Here is a 23714-nt window from a genome sequence, read left to right as displayed (position 1 = left end):
ATACCATTTTATGTACAGGTACAGCAGCATTACTGTTACAAACCTCCTTAAACCACTTTCAGTTCAGAGCCTTTATTCTCAGTATGGCTTTTTCTATACTGTCTTTTAAATACCCTGGTGCTTGTAAAGCAACCGCTATGACAGACTATAAAGCTTTTACAGTTTAGGCCATTTTACCCCAGAGATGCAGCCACAGACGTTTTCAAGTAAGTTTTACAAAGCCTCAGTCTGCTGTTGTTGTTGCTGTTTTAAGGAAGTTATTTGAACCAATAATTTTCACCTCTATAGTTTAAATTGTTTCACCCTCAGAAGCGTGATGTCATCTGGCCACAGAGGTGCACAGAGATGGGTTTGAATGCAGAGTTTAGGTGAATAATATTCACTTGTTTTTTTTCCAATCTGATCCCTGAAATACAGCCATGAGTCAGGTAAAAGAAAAGCTGTAGCTGGTTCAATTTCTTTGCCAGGCAAATAGCCCCAAATCATCTTTACTCTAATGCCTCTTTATGCAGTCATTTCACAATGTTCTCCCTTGTGCATTAGACTGGAAATTAATGACCTGCCTGGCAGAGATAGGCCAATCTGTTAGGTCAAGAGGCTTTGTTAAAAAACAGTTATTGGGGATTCTCAAATTATTACAGTTTTGAGCCCAAGGTGTCCTGACCTCAAAGAAGGGATAGGTGAAATGAAAACTGTGGAGTCTGGCTATGTTTCAAGGAGGTAAGGAAAAAAGGATTTTCCTGCCAGGGCAGCTCTTGGTCACTTGGCACTCAGCACCTTCAAAAACCACAGAAATGTTCTCAACTCTGGCATTAACTGTTACAGCTCTGTGTGTCCCTGATGTTCCAAGTGGGGAAATAACTAACCAGCTGCACAGACTCACCAGTGTCATTGCCTTTCCACTAAAACAGTGAAACTCACACTCTCCATGTGCAAGTCCTCTGGACGGGTGAAGTTCCTCCTCTGCTGTGCTCATCTTCCTTCAGAGGAAACAGTGAGGGCCAGGACACAGCTCGAATGCCTGTGAGCCCTGCGAGCCTGTTCATTCTGCCCCAAACAAGGAGGGCTGGCAGGGCAGCGTGGATCCCTTTCCTAGAACAAAGGAAGCAAACAAAATTACTTCCAGCTTCTCAAATTCTTCTCAAAATAATATGTCAGCTTCGTCTGTACTGCTATCCTGTAAAAAGAATTTGGAGAAACAAAAGGAATGAGACAAATTCCCATGCTCGCACTGGGACTATTGTCTTTAGCAGAATGTACATGGGAAAGAGCTTGCGATGCTATTTTAAGCCCTAGGTGTATTTCAAGGGGATCTCACCTGAAGAAGCCAAGGCTGTGCTGAGTCAGAGGGGAATCCCATGAACCAGCCTCATGACAGGGATATAAGACCCTTTTTCATCCTTCCCATGAACTAAAATTAGAGTTGAAAGAAAGAATCCTGTGGCAGAAAAATCACCCGCAACAAAGGGACCTCAGGAACAGAAGCATGAGGTTAATTTGACACTGCACTGATATAACAAAAGCCAGAACTTTACCCCTAGCATTCCTGTGGCAACTGCACAGTGATTATGCTAGTCCCTGGTTTCATCAGAGAATGATTTCAGCTGGCAGTGGGGCTCAAGGGATGTGTTCACTGCAGGATGAACTTCTGAGGTTATATACACAGCGCTGGCAGTCACTCCTTCCCTGGTCATTTTGAGACTAGCTCTATGGATAGTCATCCCACAGCTCAAACAAAGTGTTATGAGGTACAGAAGAACATTTAAAGCAGCACTGTTGTGATCGGCAAGGCTTTCATGTTCCAAAAAGATCACTGAAACATTCTGCCTGGTCAGTGCAGCTACTGGCCGTGCACCTTTTCATCAGCACCAGCTGGCCTTCGAAAGGAGACATAAGGATCCCTGCTAAGAGTGAAGCCACACAAACAGCAGGCAGAGCCCAACCCTTTCTGGAGAGGGCTTCCCACAACCGGGTTCGTGAAGCCATGTTAGCACCAGGTTTCGGTGACCTGGTGCTGGACTCAGATCTGTGAGCTCAAGACCAAACCCCTTCTCCCTTCCCAGTCTTCAGGCCTGCAATGGTGTTTACTGCACGGCCCCCCACCGGGCTTGGCTGGCTGCTGGCACGGCTTGTGCCAGCGTCTGCTCAGCTCTTTCCCACACTCGGAATCTCATTTCTGCTGTTCCACAGGCTACAGCATAACTAGCCTTTAGGGGAGACGTGTCAGTGCCTGCAAGCTCGGTCTCATCTGCTGCCATGAGCTCGGTACAGCCTTTCCTCCAAAGCCAGCGCTGGGAGGTCATCGCTTGCCTTGGGTTTGAATGCCAGAAATACCCAACTCAGCAGAGATTTCTGGCTCAAAAGCTGCCACTTCCATAGGAGCCTCCAGGGAGGGGAAGGGATAGGCTTAATTGTTTTGTTTTTAAAGTAGCACTCTCTCATCCTATTTTTGTCCAAGGCTTGTTTTAATTGGACAGCTCTAAAGCTCTGTGCAGCTCATTCAAAAGGAGGGAGAGCTGACCCTTCAGCTTTACCCCTTCCCCACAGAGGGATTGTTGCTGTTCCAAGTCTTCCCACCTAATGACTTGTCAGACAAAAGGGAGAGCCCTTGATCTGTGCCAATGACTCCAAAGTGACGTGGGGCACAGCAGGGGTGGGAAGGAGACAGCGTGAAACTGTTTTCTGTCTTCTCCCCTTGAGTTGGCTCCTGAAGTCACTGTGCCCTGTGAATACCGTTGAGGAAGGTGACAGACGTGGCAGGGGTCACTGATGTAGGATGCACACACAGCGTGCTCAGCAAGACATGAATGACTCGTAGCTGGAAGACAGAACAAAGCCGCTCGGGAAAAGGCACCTTAAAATAATCTTGTCGCTCAAATATCTCAGATGAAGCCACGAAATGAGCTTGGGGAATGGCAATTCCCACTTCTTGCAAGGTTTATTGTTTTATTTGGTTGTGGTTGAGTTCTCTTCTGAGTGCAGGTGTTCCTGTTTGCACATTCAGCAACACCTCCCATCAGTTCATGGCAGAGTGAAGCTACGGGGGAACAACAGGTCTGTTCCCGATCTCTTCAGCGTCGCCGTCACCTCAGCGCCTGCACGAGTCAAGTCTCTCCTACACACAAGATCAGAACCAGATCCTTTCTGTTTCCTGAGAGAGAGACACACCTGCACTGGGGCTCCTGGTCAGATAATTCCACGTACAGTTTTTAACGACAGAAGCTCCTAATTCTGGAGTATCTGGGGTTGTTCTTCCCCAGGTGAGAGCTCAACGGGCAGTGTGAGCCTCTGGATTTTGGAGGGCATCAGCAGAGCCATAGCAGGAACAGTCAGCAATCATCAATCCCCGTGTTAATGGTTGGACTAGATGATCTTCAAGGTCTTTTCCAACCTAGATGATTCTGTGATTCTGTGTTTCTTCTCATGGTGACAAGAGGGACCAGGTACAAGGGAAGGTCTATTTTCATGTTGTAGATGGTATAAAATTAAACTCGGGGGGAGCATGCTTGTGTCATGCAGGCTGATGAGCACCTCTGTAGTAACAGCTCTTCCCAGGTGTCATGTGCTTGCCCTTTTCTTAGGGAAAAGGATGTAGAAGGCATCAAACCACAGACCTTGCACCACAGCAGCCTGCTTGGTGGCTGCTGGAAAACATAGAGCACCCTCAGTGCTGGGGGCAGGAGCAAACCTCAGCCCTGCTTTGTGGAATACAGCATACCTGTCTCATAACACCTCCCAGTGCCAGCGGCTAGCATGGCTACAGCCCATGCTGGCTCTGGTAAGCCAGGCTTTAGCGGGAAAGCTGACATTCTCCTAGCAGGATTTGGGCTTTCCCCAGGGTGTGGGAGGGAGGGTGAAAGCATTTCTCCTGTCCTTTCCTTTCCCATGCAGAATGGAGAAGCAGCCAGGATCTGACCCTGCTATTCCAGTCCCAGAGAAGTGAAACAGTCATAAAAGCATATGGATGAGATATGAGCGAATGTGAGGGAGGGTAGGGGCTCTACGGCGGTTGTATTATCCTTCCACATCCTTTACAGGAAGATATTCACTCCATAAATATGACGGGTTATGGCTGGGCCTGGGGTTCATGCTGAGTTTAATGGACTGTGCTAAGCAAGCAGCACGCGTGTGAATGTGCATGTGTGTGTCTTCTCTCTGGCTGGAGGGAAGCTCTTCTGGGTTCTCCCTACCTGACTGACAGCTCCTCACTCAGGGAGCTCTGCAGCTCTCCTTGGGCTAAATCGGCATTTCAAAATAGTGCTGGTGTATTTAAGGAAGGGAAGGAAGACAAAACCAGCCATTATCAGTGAATACGGAGTTCCTTCATGAGAGCTATGGGAACCTGAGATCTGGAGAGAGCTAGAAAACATTGACTAGAGGTAGGGCCTGGGAGGACCCACACCAGTTTACACCAGTTGAGCATCTGACCTCGATTCCCTTTGGGCTTCTGGCACTCCGACTGCTAGGGTGCTTTTGGAAATAATTCTAAGCATTTGTCTGCATCTGTAGACCCCCAATTGCCTTCAGTTCAGCACTGGATCTCAATTTCTTCTGGCAGTTGGGGTTGTTTTGATCCAGGTTTTGGCCTGCCTGGGGGCTCAGAGCCAGTAGAGAAGCTGCTGTCAGCATCTCCAAAGCTCAACCCCCTCCTCTGTTAGAGCATCCTGCTCCTCCACATTCCCGTGGCAGATACCTGGAACTGCTGTGACCGTGGCAGGATGAATCCCTGTCATACGGCCGCAGGAACTGTCCCTCTGCAGTCCCCCGTGGCATTAATCAACACGCTCCCTCCAAGGGTTCCTTCTTTGTTTACAAACTAAAGAAACCCAAATTCTTGCGTTACTGAGAATTTCCGCTCAGCTGTGGGTCACATTTTAAGATTCCTCTGTTTTTCTTTCCAAGTAACAAATGTTTGTTTTGCTGAAGAAAAAGGGAGTGATCCTGTTCCACTTGAATGGGTGTAAATCAGGAGTAATTCCACTGAATCCAAGGGGCCAGGAGCAGGGAAAACCCAGCATGAATAGTGTATCCTGCTCATTTCTATGAGCATATGAAGGCCAGATTTCTTAATTCCTTTACCCCCAACTGCTTTTGCTCTCTTCCCACCCTTGCCCTCTCTCCCTGTTAGAAAGAATGTCATGACTGGGATGTCAAAGAGCAGTTATCGCTAGATGTTTGGTTGGGCTTTTTTTAATAAATATATGATGTTCTCCAGATGCTAAAGAACCGAGTAGGCTTCAGACGATCGCCTCTGCTCTCATTTACACAGCTATAAATCCTGAGTCACTCCACTTCAGCAGACTAATGCCAGATGCAAGCAGAGGAACTAAGATCAGCATCCAACCCTGAGCTACTAAAAGCAAACTGACCAATTGCATTTCTTAGAGAAAGACTTTTACAATGATTACTGACAGACAGACAAAAGAGGGGCCTTGGGACACATTTCTCTAAGTCACAGCAATTTTCACTTAAGCAACTGGGACATTTTTTAAAGTCCAAAACAAGAGAGACAGAACTATTTACTGTACTCAACTGACCTAGTTTATTTTTTTTTTCCTTTTACGAAGATACTGGGAACATGAATGAAAAGGTCCTGTTCACAACTTTGCTTTGACATTGGCTGAACTAAAAGTCATTTGGGTTTAAGTCTACACGAGACAGGCATCAGGCAAAGAGAATGGTTCCCACAGCCCGGGATCAGGAATCAGTGCCCTTTAATACAACTGCTTCTTCTCTCAGTGGTGCCAGGGGTCCAGGCAGAGTCAGAGGAGCTTCTCTAGATTTATGCAGCTTCTACAGGAACCAGACTCAGGTGTAGTTTTGAGATTCACCTAATAACACAGCTTTTGCTCCCGTGGTTGTGTACAATTAGTTGCAACTGCGTTTTAGTTCGGTTTCAGTGGGCCAGCTGAAACCCCAGTTAGAGTTTGGGGTCTGAGGAGCACTGGATGGGAAAAAGTCTTTCAAGAAAGGCCTTGTGATCCTCCCAAAGGATGGCTGAGAAGCAGAGATTTCCATGCAAAATGTTCACCTTCGCACATTCATCCGGCTTCTCACAACCACAAGACACACTGCAAGATCACTCGCATACTTTTTCTGACTAATTCAGGTTTGACATACTGTTAAGTCTCCTGTTTATGTCACTTCTGAAGTGAATCACGGACATTTGTTGTGTTGATACAAATTTACAGACAAAGTTATTTGATTCTTCAAATGGTTCCCAGATCCTGTTTACAAATTCTTTTATACTTTAGATCAGATGTGTCAGCATGAGCCAGGACACCTTTCATTGTTCTGGTAGCGCAAAGCAGCCATAAGCCCAGTTTAGTCAGCCAGTTAAAGTGGATTTACTGGTGCTTTGGACTTGAAGCTGCTCAGACAGCCAGAGGATATCAGTGAATACTGTCTGCATGTGGCACATTTCAGATGGATCCTTACAAAAAATGCATACTTTCCTAAGAGAGATGTTTGTGACACTTTATGCTCTCTTCCTTCTGTAAACATAGCGCATTTTATTGAAAACAGCTGGATTTGCAACAGTGTCAAAGAGATTATGGTCTGTGCTGGTCTTGTTCTGACAGTTGCAGGTGTCAAAGATGGTCAGTAAAGGGCTTTTTCCTTTGAAGGTACAAAATGGATGTGGCAAGAAAACTGCATTTTAGGCACACGTACAACCTCTTATATTGGAGTGTCTGGGCATGTTAAAATCTTTTTCACATGGCTTAGTGTTTACTGGTGTCAGAGGTGGATAGCCTCAGAGCAGCTGTTTGGCTCATTAGCTCTCAGACATGGAGAATGTTTGTCCTGGGAACAGTATTTATAACCTTCCTAGGCAAACGAGAGCCAAGATATTTCAAAACATGGTTTGTACTGGAGTAATATCTCTCCTCCCAAATACCCCACCACAAAAGTGTCTAACTAGCCACTGGGATTACCAAAACAGCAGGGAATCTAGCAGAAAAAGTGTGTTCTAGATTTTGTAGGCCAATCTTGCTTTTGGTTAGGGTAAAGAAAGAATAAATTTCTCGAATTGACAGATCTGCGGTGTTACCTGGGCAAAACAAGTTAAGAAAGAATCAGTTCCCATTCCTCTTTTATGAGAAGAAAATTTGTGCAGTGGGAGAGCTAGAACGGACTGTTTGCTAACGCACTCTTTGATGAAAAGAGTTTACAAGAAGGCACAGGTGGGACTTTCTAAGGTGTTTAAATGCTGCAGGAGCCCATTTGCACCACTAAAGTCATTCAGATCTCATCAATAAAAACTTCTGCGACAAGACAGAGAAGAAAAGGATTTTCTGCAGAATCAGTCACTTTTCTACAGCTCCCTTGCCTTCTTGAGGATTCAGGAATTTAAAACCTTAGGCCCAAAGGAACTAATTTCAAATAAACTGATATGTATCTATTTGGAGATCTTCTGGGCAAGTTTAACAGTATCACAGAGTTTCTTAAGAAGCTTTTCCAGTGCCTGAGAACACGTATTTTCTTTCCCTGCAGAAAAGCAGCAGCTATTTGACATTCCACTCCTCAAGGTGCCTAGCTCCCGCTGCACTAACACCACATCTCTGAATGATGGATTTCTGTGACCAGCACTATCCAAATAAAGCGACCCACCAGGCTTTCCCAGAAACATGAAATGGCCACATCCAAGAATCTCAAAAGCAAGTAAATATCCTCCTTTTTAGAGATGAGAGATAAACAACTATTCAGCAGAAGCTGTGAAGACAAGATTTGACACACATCCCTACATTTTCACTAGCAGCTGGTGATCCGAGGTGTTTTCCAAGCTTGTGATATATGATTTTTTTAATGCTAGATAACTATCTTGTGAAGAATCGCCCTCAATTTAAAACCACTCTTGTAAAAACTGAATCTCAAGTCTTTTATATCCTACTTCTCTCTTTATTCTAGACCACTAGGGACATGCTGCCACTCTGAGCAGAAACTCCCAATGTCCTTTCACATATGCTGATGCAAATGAGAAGACTCAGAAGACAACATAGCTATGCTACAGTGAAATGGGTACAGTCATTTTCAAGAGATAATTCCCACTGAATATTCCTAGCTTGATTTCCAATCACACAAAATGGTCTGGTCATTTCACCTTGGCCTCATACACTCTCCTTTCGGTGCTTTTTGACATGTTAACTACATATGTGACTTTTTAACTCAATTGAAACTTCTCAGGATTAGAAGGAATGGGATCAGATGGGAACAATCTGCTACTACTTCATTAGGAGGGATGTGAGTTGCAGTGAGTCTGAGGCTAGAAGGCATGATAAATGATAAGGTAGATGGATTATGAATTCCAATGAGGGATGCTGGAAAAGCCTCAAAAAGGAATAAAAAATGAAGCAGAAGAGAAGAGTCTGTTTTGACAAAGTGCTGGTGCCAGCTTGTTCTGTTTCTGGAGCCCATACGTGGATCTGTATGTTTTTACATCAGCACCTCTCCAAGATGCATCCCTCCTTGTAGATGTCCCCTCCGTAGGAAATTTCCAGGGCCACAATAATTCACAGCTGCATGCAAAATGCTTTGCTGTGTCCACGGGATGTCCCTAATCCATAAAATACAATTTGAGAGCATGGCTAGAAAATCTTGTAACTTCCCAGGCTGGTACATTGTGTTCAGGTGTAACAGGAATGATATGGATACTTTGCATGTGAGATATGGATACTTTGATACGAGAACTACATCCCAGGTTTTTATAGGTTTAGGCTTTGCTTAGCATTTTCATTTCTACCATAGGACAATTAATTGGCCGGTTCACACGTGGAGAAATCAGAACGTGGTTTCCATATTTACAGTGGGAGAAAACAACAGCACACCCTTAGGTCCAAGTCTCTCTCAATTATTCCAACCTCCTGCCTCAATTTAACTTCTGCAAAAAGAAGGAAGTCCATCAGTCCAAGGAAACATGTATTTCTTTGCCATTTGCATGCCATGAGGCTCAACGTGCAGAATGGAGCTCGGAGGGGGCACCTTACACAGCACGGCCGAAGCACCATGGCCTGACCTGACTCCTCCTTTTCCAACTCTAATCCCGAGTCCCCTGCCTCCTGTCACACTCACACTCCAGTTCTTCAGTTCTCCACTCCTCTAGCCCAAGCCACCTCACACAGCCATCACTGTGCCTGAAATATGAATCACTGAGTAACAGAGCCAAAAAGTTGAACTCACAGTGCAGCAAAAAGAGAGAAAAGCATTTCATGTGAAAGAGGCCAAGCCTGCTCCGGTGTCATCTCTGATCATACCCAGCCAGACTCTTTCTCTTTGCTTCATTTCTCATTTTCACTGGTGGTAAAACAATTCTGTCTTGTAACAAGCTGACCTTTCAGTTGAACTTCTCAGCCCCTCCTCACCTTTTGAATAATATGTAAATAATTATACTAATATTGAACATTTACCTATTCTGAACATAGTGCCTTCCAGCCATAAAGCACCTTGCAAAGTTTAAAAGACTGGCCACAAATCCCCAGGGAAGCAGCTTTCCATCCCTGACCTCAACGCGCAACAGGAGGAACTACAGTGCAGAGTTGAGAGGCAACTTGCTTGAGGCCACACAGCAAGCCTACAGCCGAGCCAAGAGCAAAAGGCAGCTCTGCTCCCTCCCCGCTCCGAGCTTGAACCAGCCGGTGCTTTTTCATCAGCACTGAAAAGACAGATATTCCAGTGATTTCAGTGAACAAAGAGGGCCCTCTCTGAGCTGCCGTATGCTGCCATGTGTTTCCCTGCTGTCAGTGATTATCCATGGGATTCCCAACAAGGACCTACAGTCACTGGCAACATCTGCTGCAGGGTTTCTCAAGGGGCTGAGGACGGGCTGTTTTTAGCCTTTTGTTTATTTGGACAAGTTCGTTGCTTGCCAGAAGTGCTCCCCCCACTGCACACACATACACACCCCCACATGCTCTTTCGAGCCAGAGAGCAGGGGACCTTCCATCCCACACAGGCTGCTTTGTAAGGCCCAGCTCTGCAGGAGGCCGTTCCTCCCTTCTCCCTGGAGCCAGCTGCCAAAAGCAATGCTGAGATCAGACAAAAGTTTTCACCCATCAGTCAGGCTGGGGAACACAGGGATTGCTGTCCCGAGTCAGAGCGTTGGCCTGATAAACCCAGCATCCTGCTTCTGGCAGTAACCACCCGCCCTCGATGTGGTTTTCCCTTCCACAGACACATCTAGCCAGCCATGCAAGGCCTGCTGTGGTGCACGGATAAAGGTTTCCTTTCCATACAGCCAACAAAACAAGAAAGACCGAGCTCCTGCTATCCAGTTGTGTCCCAAAAGTCCCAAACACTGGTTTCAGATAGAACCAAGGTGATATGCCCGGAGTTGAATGAGCTCTTGAGCTTCCACATGGACCAAAGAGGGCAAAGACCCAGACTCAAAGATGTTGAAGGATGTTGGAGAAGCCCCAGATCTCGGATCTGCTCAAGAGCTGGATGTTGCATACAGGCATCACACAGGATCTAATCTGTACTGAATGGTGTGGACACTATTACCACCTAAAGGCACTTACAGGTAGGTGTGCTGGACTGCCAGCCCTGTTCATCGGTCCGTTACGGGATCCAGTTCTCCTTTCACATATAGTAGTGTAGGACGAGGCTCAGCCAGAAATCAATGAGAGCACACGTGACCAAGCCTGGCTAAAGGAGATGATTCATACAGGAGAAGTGACCATCGCCCTGTCTGTCTTCCTCCTGTATGTTTTCACTCTGCTCCAAAGTTCGCTCGGGGGCACTTAGCTCTTCACTTCACTGCTACAGTTACCGGTGAAGAAATTAGATAAGTGCCAGTGAGAAAACCCCGTGAGATTTTGTTTCCTCTGACAAAGAAAACTCAAAGGGTCAGTTCCTGGGTATTCAGGGAACTCAAGAGCCCTGTTTCCCTCTCATCTGTTTGCCAGTTTAAAGTGGATCCATTCACATTCACAACAAAACCCTTCTAATCCAGAGGTTTAGTTCATTTGCTCCTAGAACAGCCTAATTTGGAGATCTGGGGATGTCTTGAGGTGCTGAAGATGAACTCCAAACATCTCCAACTCATTGAACAAACACGTGCTGTATTGATGCAGTAATGCATAATTAGGGCGCAATGCTTTGTCCAGCACTCAATACAAGAAGCCTGGCTGCATTGAGATATATTCCAGGAGTATTTCGCAGCTCTAAGCCTTATCACATTGGGTGGGGCCTTAGACGATATCAACAGTTAACCGGGGCTAAGCAACCAACAGATGGATACAAAATCTGACCTCTAAGGAACACTCACATGCTGCAGGCTTTGGTGCTGCCAGTTCATTACCCACAGACTTCCCAGTCACTCTTAGTGACTCCTGCAGCGATGCTGCAAGGTCAGGGCGCGCTCCAGGGTTGTCAAGTTGACACAGCAGTTAAGAGTGAAATGAAGGTCAGCAGAGACGTCAGGAGAAAGGAAGCCTTGTTACGGGTTGAGTTGGGTCCCAGGAGGGAGCTGCAGTTGCTCTCCCAGGCATTATGAAATCAACAAAAAGAGAGATTCAGCCTGATCATAAGAAAAGAATGTCTCTGATCTCCCCCTCCTCGGCAGCGATACGCCACCCCACACAACAGAGAGGAAGGATGAGTAAAGCACAATCAGCCCAGGCACCCAATAAAGGGAATTGGTGAGTCCAGACCGAGAGCAACCCCAGGTTTGTCACATTGTTTGGGGTTATAGGTTCCCGCTCCGACTCTGCACTGGAAACAACACTAGCTTGTATTCAGGGTGGCCATTCAGAGCTCATGCTCTGCCGCGGCTGTTGTTCTGCGTGACAAACACAAAGCCTACAGTAAGTGAAATTACATGTTGGGCTTATTTTTAAAAGCATTAACATTTAGAGAAAACTAGGAACTCGTACCACTTAGGGCTAAATCTGAAAAACAGAGAAAACAAATGAGAACAGGCTCCATGCACATATTTTTCTATGAAAAAAGTTGTTTACAATGCATATTACACTCCAGAATAAATCTGGGGTAAACAAAGTTGAACTCTTACTGTTCTCTGTCCTTCTTCCTGTGAAAAAATCTTTTCAAGAGAAAACCAGCACACCATCTACTCACTCCATAAGCCCAGTTTAACTCCTTGTGAATATCAGTGCAGACATTGTGGAGGACAGTCTTCTCCTCACCCTGCACAGTACTCAGCTGTACTAGTGTTTCCAAACACTCCTTCCCTTGCTTCGCTAGACAAAACACACCTTTCTCCAAAGACAGCAGAACAGCTTGCCTATATGCCAGCTACAGATCTCTTCTGGCAGGCGCCAAGCACCAGCAACTCCAGCAGAAAGCAAAAGATGAAATCATGAGTTTGCAGGAAGGGCTTAGCACGTTTAAAAACTAGGACTGCTCTTCCCTGTATCTGAACGCTTGTACCCCAGAGATTTTATAAGGGCACCTTTAGGAGTTCCCCAGTAACCACCAAAACGTTGTCACCTGTTGGACCTTTAGTCAGATACATCCAATATTCTGTCTAGGATGATGACCAGTTCCTTTCCTATATTAGCACACATTGTCATGTTCCACGAAGAGGTGCACTTTAAAGAATGAAAAGTAATGTATTAATTCTTGAACTTTAAAAATCCACACTCCTTCCGAGATGTAGTAGACCTAGCACTTTCCAATCTCCATGTGACTTTTTTTTTCCTGCAAACCTAGAGCCAGTCTGTGAGCTTGTTGACCATGGCAGAGTTTTTATGCCCAACGAATAGCAGAGCTCTCTACCCAGTGACAAAACACTGAAGACACAAACTGTCTCCTTGGACACAAACACCCAACCACACACATATGTCTTGCTCAGTCCTGCAGCCAAGACTCACTTTGAGGTCCTCATGACTCAGAGCAAGGCAAAAGAGAGCTTCTCTTGGTCTGGGCTTAGCCTCCAGTTGCACAAGCCTTCGTTTCAGTAGAAGTGCTGGCTTAAGCAGCTCCCATATTTCTGCTCCCTGTCACCCTCTCACTGTCTCTACGACTTGTTTCTGCAGCTGAAGTATGGATTAGGGAGCTGACCTGAAATAAAAATAACCTAACAGAAAGAAAAACAAAAAAGGGGGGATTTTGTTCTTTTTTCTTTTTGAATTGAGGTAATTCCCTAGCTGGGCCATCACACAGCCACGCAGAAGGTACAACAGGATGAGAGAGGGGAACAGTGCAGCCGCAGGAACGATCAGCCATCGCGAGGAGAAAGCGGCTGCGTTCTGGAAGCGCGCTGCTGCTGAAAAGAAATACTTGTGAAACAAAATCCTTCACTGTGCTAAGCCTGCCCCAGTTTGGAGCTATTTGTTTTGCACTGGAGACTTGAGAGCCTGTCCACTTCTGACCGAGCGCCTTCCATCACGCGAAATCCCTGCTTGGCCGGCCGATAGCTCGGAGGGATCATTGTGCTGCAACACCGTCACATTTTTGGGTCCGTCTCCGACTACTTTGAATAAAAACAACCAGAAAGTCTCAATTGAAGAAATAACTTCGTTGACAGAAGAAGAAAAACATAAACCTGTTAATGTAACTATTGCTATTAATAATCTTTAAACACCCAGGCTGAAACTTGGGTAAGGCCCACAGGAAGGCAAGAGGCAAGCTCCAGGTCCTTGTGGTTCACGAGAATTTCCTGTCTTGTCAGCGCGCGTTTCCTCTGCTCCGGGGAGGGATGGCGTCCAAGGCAAACGGCATTCCTTTTGCTCACCGACCACGGCATCGTCCGAAGGAAGGGGCAGCCGAGGAGCTCTAACGCTGACAGATGGTGATTTAGAAATTGAACCGCTGGGAGACCCAAGCCAAATCAGATATGGGGCCTCAGGGATACTGGTGGTAACTCCAGTAAGGATGTGCAGCTATTACTCAAATTAATTCTGACTGCTGCTTTCCTAAGGAAGCTGCATCCAGCAGGGCGAGGAGCATTTCTGCACCCCCCAGAGACCACCAATTGCACGTACTAACTAAGCTGATCATTCCCCACCTGGCTCTTTCCATCTGCCTCTCGCAGTGCTGCGATGGAGCCACAGCCCTCGGAGCGCAGAAGCCTGCGGGGATTACGCGTTACTGCCGGGGAGCCGGGCGGGGGGGGGCGTGAAATGGGCCAAGCTAAATGGCAGGATCCCCGCAGGACGGCGTCCCGTGATCCCTCTGTTTTCATAGTCCGGTGAGAAAACACTCCCCACCATGTTCTCTTCTATCAGCAGACAAACTGCCGGAAATCAGACCCTTTTCAATTAGATGCCCACGCGTGGATTTAGGAATACGGGCAATCAGGTTTGCAAATTTGTCAAAAGCATTTGAAGCACATGCTTGTGAAAATCCGTCCTCTAGAAGTAAAGACCTCAAGGTGCTGTGGAAATGTTCTTTAATTAGTACAGGCAATTTGTGAGGTTGACTTATTTCCTTAGCCCCATTTTATAGACGGGAAAGCCAAGGTACAAATGAGGCAGCATGTTTCCCAAGGCTACATAGCGTGCTAGTGCCTGAGCCAGAAACAGCCCCTACCGCTTCTGACTCTTAGTTTCTTGCTCTAATTACCAGAAAATTCCTCTCCTCTATGGCACAGCCAACTGGTTCCAATAATAAATCCAAGCTGTTGCAAAGATCAAGTCCATTTTTTCACTGCTTAACCCAAAAAAACATTTAATTTTCAAAACACAGGTTTGGCTTTTCACCAGAGAAAGGATTTGTTTTTCATTATGCATCTGTTTTTTGTTTTTTTCTCTCTCTTTCTAAAAGCCAAACATTCAATCACTCTGTTCAATATAGAGTTCCTAGGCTAGGAGCACTGCAACTATCGTTACCCTATAAATCTTCATTATTCTTACTATAAATACACTTCTGTATTTTTCATTTTGTTATTTTTATGACTAAATATGGCACCTTTAGCAAACCTCAAAATGCTTTCCAAAATTAAGGACTTTGAATCAAATCCTTATTTCTGAGAAGCAACGCTTTTTAAAAAATTGTAACATTCCTTGGTATACGTCCAAAGCAATAACATTAACCTATGGCTTTTCAACACTACTTTAATTATGCCAGTCTACAGTGGTAAAGATAATACCACCTTACTTAGACACAGTCAGATTGTTATAATGGTACCTTATGTTACCTATTCCTGCATGGGAATAGGCCAAATCATGATAAAATATATATATTTTTAAGCTGTGCCTACTCTAGGTATGTCAGAACAAAAGATTTGTGAAGAAGCTTTAATGTTAAGAGGCACTTCTAGCACGTACAATAATCATTCCTGGGCTAAAAAGAAGATACACGCACAAAAGAATGACATTTGTCCTTTTTTAAAAGCAGCAGGATACTATTTCTAGCTTTGCTTTTTTATGTATTTGTTTTCCTAACCTGGAAATTCAGACTCTGTGGAGGTTGGAAGATTCTCAGATGAGTAGAAAGTAAGTGAAAGTAGTTTTATCACAGAGTTTATGAGTGTAAAGACTGATCTGTTGAAAGGGGAAGCAAATGTTAATCAGATCCTTAAATTCTGTTTCTCATTCCCCATTTGGCACAAATGAGTAATTAACATTGTGGAGAAAGGATGCTTTTGTTAAAGAACTAAATCCCACAGACTCTTCCCACCTTGTCCAAGAACCAGTAACTCACTATAAACAGGAGAACAATGGGGTGGTTAAAATGACTGAACCCTTTTAAAATCTGCCTTTTATCTCTGCCCCCCCTGTGGAACTGTATCTGCCGAAAAACCAAAGATCAACTCACGGCTCAAACTTCTCAGATGCATCTTTCAATAATACCTGTGATCCTCCAGGTGGTGAAAACAATTGACCAAGATATGCAGTTCTTTATAAAAAGGACTGTGATTCCACTGTCAGCAGCACCCTGTAGAGTAACATGACCCTCATATTCTCCTTCTCCCCACAAGACAGGGTTGTGCACAGTTCATTTTCCAGTACAATAACAAAAGGCCACAGGGCTTCACCATGGGTGGTGGTAACTTTAACACTAGACACCTTTAGGGGCCTTTTGGTTGTATTTCCTTAGGTCTAGAGCCTTGTGCTGAGCTAACAGGCATAAACTCCAAGAGAACTACCACTCAGTGGAGACCCAAAGAGCTTTAGGGCTTGCAAGCAGTTCAAAGGCAAGCGAGGAGATCAAAGTTGTTCACCGTGTGCCAGCTGCAGCGGTGGTGGCACCATTAGCCTCTCCATCACACAAAAGAAGGAAATTAATCATTTTTTCCTGGATGCTTTTGATATGGACACTAGCTCTCTTTCATCAAAGCCAAAGAATACCTGGAAAACCACTTCAGAGGATTTCAGATTATCTCAATTTATCTTCAATACGAAGAACACTAAAATAGGAGAAAATGGCTGGGTTGAAATGTAAAAGTAAAAAAAACCACACAAAACCTTTGCTGCAAAACTCAAGCCTATGAAAACCCTCACCTATTGAGCTTTTAGGCTGAAAAAAGAGGGAACTTCTACCTTCCTTTAAGTTTGTCAGCATTCTCTAAAACAAGAGCAAGCTCAAGAAATATCTTCTCATTGCATTTCTGTCCCAATACCAAGACCTGCTGAAAACCTTGCGAACAGAAATAAGTAAACTACAGTTTACTTCTGGAACCACGCTACCCCAAAACAGAGTTCACTTAACAAGGCCTTATCCTCTTTAAACTTAGGAGAAAACTCATCAAGATTGCCAGCCAAATTCCCTGATCCATGTTTGTTGGAATCAGAGAAGCAATCTAAATGTTAGACTGATTCCTCTGAAATTTTCAGCAATCAACCATCTCTAAGAAAGAAGCTGTTGGTAAACTGTACTGCTGGCAACCAAAAAAAGATACAAGTGGCTACAGGCTCTCTGCTCACTAAAATCATCAGTTCGGTTGGCCTCTTCGGAGCAGAACATTCTCCCCCTGCCCCCCCAAAATGGGTATTGCTCCACCAAATCCAGAGAATTTCAGGCATTTATAGCATTTACTACACCCAGACACCCTCAGATAGCTTTACAGGTTTAATATACCCTACAATATGCAAAAACACAGCAGATATCTCATCCTGGAAGAGGTGTGAATATCATCTTATCCTCCCTCCCCTTCCTCATTCATTAGGATTGGTTTATTTTTTGAAATATAAGGTTTAGATCCTTAGAAAATTCCCTTGAGATCATCTACCTGGTAATTTTAACTGTGATGGTCTCATTCCACTCATAGAAATGGTCAGGTTTTGGTTTATTCTACATAGTTGGTTCCAGTGCTGCACTGTAAACGTGAAAAAATACTAGAGTCAGTGGGAGATTTGCACATGGCATCGACATTTCTGCAAGCCAGCTCCCTGCATGCGAATGTGCCTCTCCCACCCATTCAAATCTGCTGCTCCTCAATGTCACTGAATCTTGTTCCAAGCACAGAGGAAGAGCAATCTTTCCCACCCCCAAAGAAACGATCTAATTCCCCCACATGCATTATCAGGCATATGTATACCATATTCAGGGGGTTCTCTGATGTACTCATAAAAACCACACAAAAATTCCCATATGAAGCCGACTGCCTAATAAGAAGAAACCTTCTGCAAAAACCTCACTGCAGTGTGTTTTGCTGGAAGTTAAGCAGCCTTCCCATCCTGCCTACAGCACTCAGAGAACAGATTCAGCCCGCTTACCTTTCACTCAGTGGAAGACTGTCCTTAGCAAACCCTACCCTTCATCTTTGATTGCTGGATTAAATAAATCCAGTTCCTTCAGCTAGGTCCAGAGTTGTTGTTCTTGCTCTCCTTTGGTCTCCAGTGTGTTCTTCTTCCTTAGTGCTCAAAGCTGGGAGCACCAATGCCTACCAGAGTGGCATGATTAATTACCCCCGCGCCTCACGTGACTTTCCTGCTAATACATGCCAGAATAAAATTAGTCTTTTTTTACAAAGCACCAACTGTTGAATCATATTCAGCTTGTGGTCCACTAAAGCCTCCGCATCCTTCTCTGCTACGCCACTTCTGAGCTATTTCTCACCCTTTATTTATAAACCCGCTCTGGTTTTCCTCGCTGTCAGAACAGTTCTAGGAGAACCTGATATACCTTTTCTGGACTGGTAGGAAGAAATGTACCAACAGTAAATGCTAATTCAACGGCACAAGCTCCTGGAGAGACAGAAAAGATGAGTGAGACCTGATATTTCCCCGAGAAGTCTCCTTGTTGGTTCTCCAGCAGCATCTGAGCAAGGATACGGTTTGTAACTGCTCCAGAAATTAACCCATAAGTTCCTCACATGTCACAACTACATGCATGTTTTTTTTCTGATCAATGACAGTTTGTGGAGCTGCACAAAAGTCATTTCCAGCAATCTCCAATTGCTACTCTGCTTTCCGTTTAGTTTTCAGGCTGTAGGTAGCAGACAGCACCGAGTAGAGCCAAATGTCACATAACTGGGACCAAATCACCACATGCTTCTGCTCTGCCACCCAATGCCCAGCTTTGCCATCGCTTCATGACGTGGGTGTGACGCTCCACCCGATTCCAGATTTTAACTTACGGCAACAGAGTGCAAAAGACACATGCTCAGTAAAGATTAAACTGAACATTTCGCTCGCTGCTTGGAGCTTGGTAAGACTGAAACCCATAGAAAGTGCTGTTATCTGCATTTTACAGAAGGGATTAAGAGAAATGAACCCCAATTTAGCCCCTTAACTCCAGACACCTACTCAAAGTGCTTCGATTAGAAGCCTAAAGTGAAGAATGGATCTTCTCCCACGCGTGCCACACTGCTCCACGCACACAGAGATGTACCCAGCTGCACGCCGAGGGATGCAGCAGAGACTCGTGCAAGCTGCTGCAGTGACGACTGGTCAGCTGGCACTGTCACCTTCCAGCCACGCTGTATCCAAGACAGACACCCTGATGATCCATGGTCTCTCCCCATTAGGGCACGATGCCCATCCCTGTGCTGCACAGCCTCCACCTCCTCCCCTCTTTCCCCGCTGGCTGACGCACTGGGCCTTGCCGTGTGCTGGCTCCATTTAAACAATGCATTTGCAAGACCTACTGGGTTTTCTGGTGCCTTGAAATTTAACTTTAAACAGACTGGGGCTTCTGTTTGCAGCAACATTGGAAGTGTTGTCATTAGCTGAACATTGGAGTTACACGACATGCTCACTGATGGGGTGAAAAAGCCTATTTATTTATTTTATCTTAAAACATCACTGGCATAAGATCCCACAACTAACTGCGTATGGACTACAAACATCCTGGCAGAAACCCCAAGAGCTACTCTCAATCAAATATCCTAAACCAGGATTAAGTCTGTCCCATGGGATCCTTATGGAGGATGTAAACAAACAAGCCCTGCCAGCTAGTAAATTATTACTGTGAACATCCGGAATACTCTTATTTGACCTATTGACATTTTCATAAATTCTCTGAGGGTGAATTCCCTGTAGTACTAAGGAAAAAAATAAGAAACAGACTTCTTTTTTGACCCCATTCCTGGTAAATGACATCCACAATCTGAGATGGCCCTTGCTGAATCCTGGTTTGGTGAGACACAGTGGTCTATTATTTGATCCCTGTGGGGATAGATGAGGCCTCCAAAGAAATTCCCTCAGAGGACTGAGTAAGGACATCCCTCAGAGAAGATACAAAGTGGATAAAAACTACAGAGGAACAGGGATCAACTGATGGTGTGGGAACAGGAATGCAAAAGCAGCAAGGGGAGCACATATGCTCATAGAGGAGAAAACTGACAGCCCTGGGAATAAACTCCTCTAGCCCTGCTTGCTCGTTGATGTGTGTAGGTATTCTCCACGCTGAACTCTGCATGTTGTTGCTCACAGCCATTCAGCTCAGAAGCCACTCAAGCTTGAAAGATATTCCTTTAAAGGAACAGGAGCGGCGTGTCCTTGTCCTATTTGATCTCGGCCTTGTTGTGGAATCTTACAAAACCCACAGAACCAGAGAAATATGAACATGGGACTATCACACAAGTGTCTTCACTTTTTCTTAAATACAAGGCAAAAGAGAACATCAGGTCTCTACCACTGCACTGTAGTGATATACACTGTGCTAATATCCACTGGGTCTGGATAAGAAAACTAGCAGGCTCATACGTATCCATAATGAGCTTTTACTACCGCTTCCTTCAAAAATACCACTGGTAGCTAGAACTCAGAAATTATTTTTACTTGCTGTGAGATAAGATAGGTCTTATCCATAAATAAATAAGAATGTCAGGTCTACAATAATTTGTAAATATTACATTGAAAAAAACCATCCCAGATCTCTGTATCACTTTAAGTTGCATTATCTTCACCACATCAAAAAATGGTTTTGATCAAATTTTAAGACATACCATCTCATGCAATAATGGAAAACAGATTTCATTGCATATTTTCTCCTGGATTACTTAAATTACTTTCAGAATCTCAGAAGCCATTCCAAGCTCAAAGTTTTGCTTTATGCATCTTTATTTTATTTTAATTTTATTTATTATTTCAATTATCCCTGGCCAAATTAATCCCTGATCTCAATCCATTGGCTACAGTTGTCTAAGACGGGGGACAGACTTGGCGTCTGCAAGACCAACAACGGGGAAGGCTCTAACACAGTAACAGACAGTACCGAAGGCAGAAAAACTATTTGAGTTGGTTTCAAGCTCAAGCTAAAAATAGCAAATTCAAATTAAAATGTCCCAGGCCAGATTCTCATGCTCAAAACCAATAATTTTAAAAGCTGAGACCACTCAGGGCCTCCTCCCGAGAGGTACTGAGTGACCCTTAACTCCAATGAAAGTTACTGAGAGTTGAAAGAGCTCTGAAGCTCACGGGATTGGGCCTTCAACAGGCTAAGCTCCTACTGACCAGCTAAGAAACAGACTGCCAGCATTACCCACTCCTGCAGAGGCTCAAGGATCCCCCCTCCAGTGAATTCCAGTAAATGCCAATGGGAATTTACGCAGCAGTTTTCAGGAGCAAGTTTCTAGTCTGAAAAATCACTACTGTCCCAGCAGAGGTGACAAGATATGGAGACGTTTCGGCTGCTGACATCCACACACAGGACAGAGGAATCCCCATGTCTTCCTGTTATGAGCTGCTGCCTCTTTGCCAGTTCACAAATTTTTGAGGGGGAATAAACAGTTTTTCAGGTAATAATATTCTCCTGGCAGTGTTCTTGCTCTGTCACAAGGTTAGGTGCATAAACAGCAGTCACTTTAGATATAACACTGAATATAAAATTCTTACCCTCTCCTGGTCCAACACAATCACATGATCCTGGCTTCCTTTTGCATTTTCATTGCCCAACATCCATCTCTATGGATTATCCCAGGAAAAGCAAATTCTGTATTACTCAGCTGGAAGGCAAAATGGAAAGGAGTTATTAAAGATACTGGACTCACTTCATCAAATGACAAAGAACAAATTACTGGCTTTGAGTAGCTGTAAGGTAATAACCGAGAATGAGCGACAGCTTTGTGGGCTCTGCAAAGCAAAGCTCAGTGCTAATCAGTGGATGAATTGCCATGTCGCAAAAAAAAACCCCAAACATCCTGAAAGCTGACACCTTAAAGGCATTCTCAGCAGGGACTTCTAAGAGGGTGAACTTGTGAAACACCGGGTTGCCAGTGACACTGAGGCACAAAAAGTGCATCTTGATAACTGAACGTCTTTATTCAACGAAGTTATCAGCTGTGGATCTTGCTAGCTGTCTTGATTTTATGCCAGATTTTGCAATGTTGTAGGGAAGAGCTTGGAAAAATGGCCCGAGGGTGCCCTAGGGACTCAAAAAGCAGAAAACAAACAAACCAAATTGTAAATATGTTTTTAATCTTATGATTCTTGCACACCCATGATTGCTGAAAAGTTGATATTCTAGAGCAATCAGTACTGGCCATGCTGCAGAATGATGACAGAGATGCAGATCCTGCCCAGTATGAAGATGAAGGATGTTCAGTCTCCTGCAGAAATGTAGTAAGGGTCAACGTTCTTTACACTTTTCAGCCGCAGGGAAAAACAGAGTGAGTAACTTTTCCTTCTACTCCTGGTCGGTTTCACACATTAGTCACTGGAATGAGGATGCTCCAGGCAAGATTTAAGTGCACGTTCACACATTGCTTCAGAAGAAGTTTCAGGGGATTGGCTCCATCGCCCGATGCTGCTCTCATCGCACTATAAGGATGCCCAATTTCATCACCTGGAAACCCCCAGCCAACAACCGGCGGCCTTGTGCTGCCCTCTCACGGGCTGCGAACAGCAGAGCAGCAACACCTCTGCTCGCCCAGACCCAGCAGCCACAGAAGCAATAAATAGTACGGAGGGTTTGGAGTGTTCCTGTCACCATCAGCTGGATTTATGGCATGATGCAGTGACTGCACAACCACAGCCAGTGCTGTAGCAGCTCTGTCCCGTGCTATAAGAGGGTACAGGGCTCACAAAGCAAAGCTCCCGTGACCAGAACTACAGTGTTGGGTGATGCTGAAATACCAACCAGCTCACAAGCACGCAGCCCTCAGTGCTCCGGGTCCACTCGTCTCTGCTCCATCATAACCAGCGGTCTCACTTGCTCCAGGAACTGCCACCCTTGCTGGCGAAGGCCTGGGGGAGTAAACAGGAGAAGAGGGAGGGTTACATCATGCCCAATCCAACCCCAGGTGCTGGGCTGCTGACCCCAAATCTCCTGCCTGCCGAGTGAAGAGGCGGTGGTCTAACCTCAGAGCTGGGGACAGCCCTGGCTTGGCTGGGATTCGGAACACAACTTCTGCTCCGTTGGGTGGAGGGGAGCTGGGATTATGGCCTCTCACAAACCTCCTCACCCCAGTAAACCACCTTTGGCCTCCTGCTGACGTTGCCAACAAGTGTCTGACTTTGTAAACCAGCACCGACAGCAGTGGTCTGAGTCGCACACTCACGGCAGAGAGCTGAAAAACTTCCACACAGCTTATTTCAGCGCCTCCCGCCTTGAAGAGATGACCAAAGTGCTTTTAAAACACCACAACAGTAGGAATGTTATCCCTTTGCTACCCCAAATTATTTGGGATACACAGTGAGTTTCCACAATACTTATGCAGAGCACGGCACAGTCCTGTATACTACTATATGAAGTAATTAATTCTTTTCTTCATTTAAAAGCCTCATGGCTTTTTTAAGGCAATCCCATGATGCGTGGGGGCTTGGGTTGTCAGCTTGGAGTGCTAAAATGAATTCAAGCCCCATCTCAGAAAACACAAGGATCTGTTAATTAGGAAATTTGGGGGTTGTTGTATTTGTCTTCTCACACGTGAAACTTTGGAGTACGCAACCAGCCCCATTTTCTTGCCCCATTAAAGGGGCTGAAAACTCACTGTCCCTTTCCAGAAATAGTCTTGATCCTCAGGCATGACGTGACTCCAGGAACAGAGGCGCTAATGGAAGCCCCTGCGCTGGCCCCCCTGCCCCTCTCCAGGCACAGACCTTCTCTGGGGATGGACATCTCCTCCCTGCCCTGGCTCCCTGCCTCATCACCCCCTTCCCCAGCGCTCCTGTCCCAGCAGAGCTCTCTTGTCCCCCACCCCAGTCCCTACACGGCCTCACCCCGGCTTGACCTGCCTTCCTGGCTCAGCTTGCCCCACCCCCCCACCCACCCCCCCACCCATCCATCCATCCACCCACCCCCCCACCCCCCCACCCATCCATCCATCCACCCACCCACCCCCACTCCCACTCCCCATCGCCCCTCAGCCCCTTCCTTCCTCCTCCTCCTCCCTGCCTCCAGCCCTAGACTCCTCATCTCACCTCCCCCTC

General features: G+C 45.4%; 1 protein-coding gene across 1 annotated transcript in view; it reads right to left on the bottom strand.

The window, feature by feature from the left end:
- LOC141934966 (CCN family member 2-like) overlaps positions 1-23714 on the bottom strand; it is a 42927-nt gene that overhangs the window by 19109 nt on the left and 104 nt on the right. The window contains exons 2-4 of the mRNA XM_074850813.1: positions 22423-22529; positions 21180-21289; positions 922-1092 (exon numbers count right to left, since the gene is read on the bottom strand). Coding sequence (XP_074706914.1) covers positions 922-930 — 9 coding nt within the window. The 5' untranslated portion in view covers positions 931-1092; positions 21180-21289; positions 22423-22529. The remainder of the gene's footprint in view (positions 1-921; positions 1093-21179; positions 21290-22422; positions 22530-23714) is intronic.

Source organism: Strix aluco, chromosome 26, assembly GCF_031877795.1.
Source record: "Strix aluco isolate bStrAlu1 chromosome 26, bStrAlu1.hap1, whole genome shotgun sequence".
NCBI classification, from domain to species: domain Eukaryota; kingdom Metazoa; phylum Chordata; class Aves; order Strigiformes; family Strigidae; genus Strix; species Strix aluco.
Note: the sequence above shows the minus strand (reverse complement) of the source record. Positions and strands in the feature narration are given on the sequence as shown.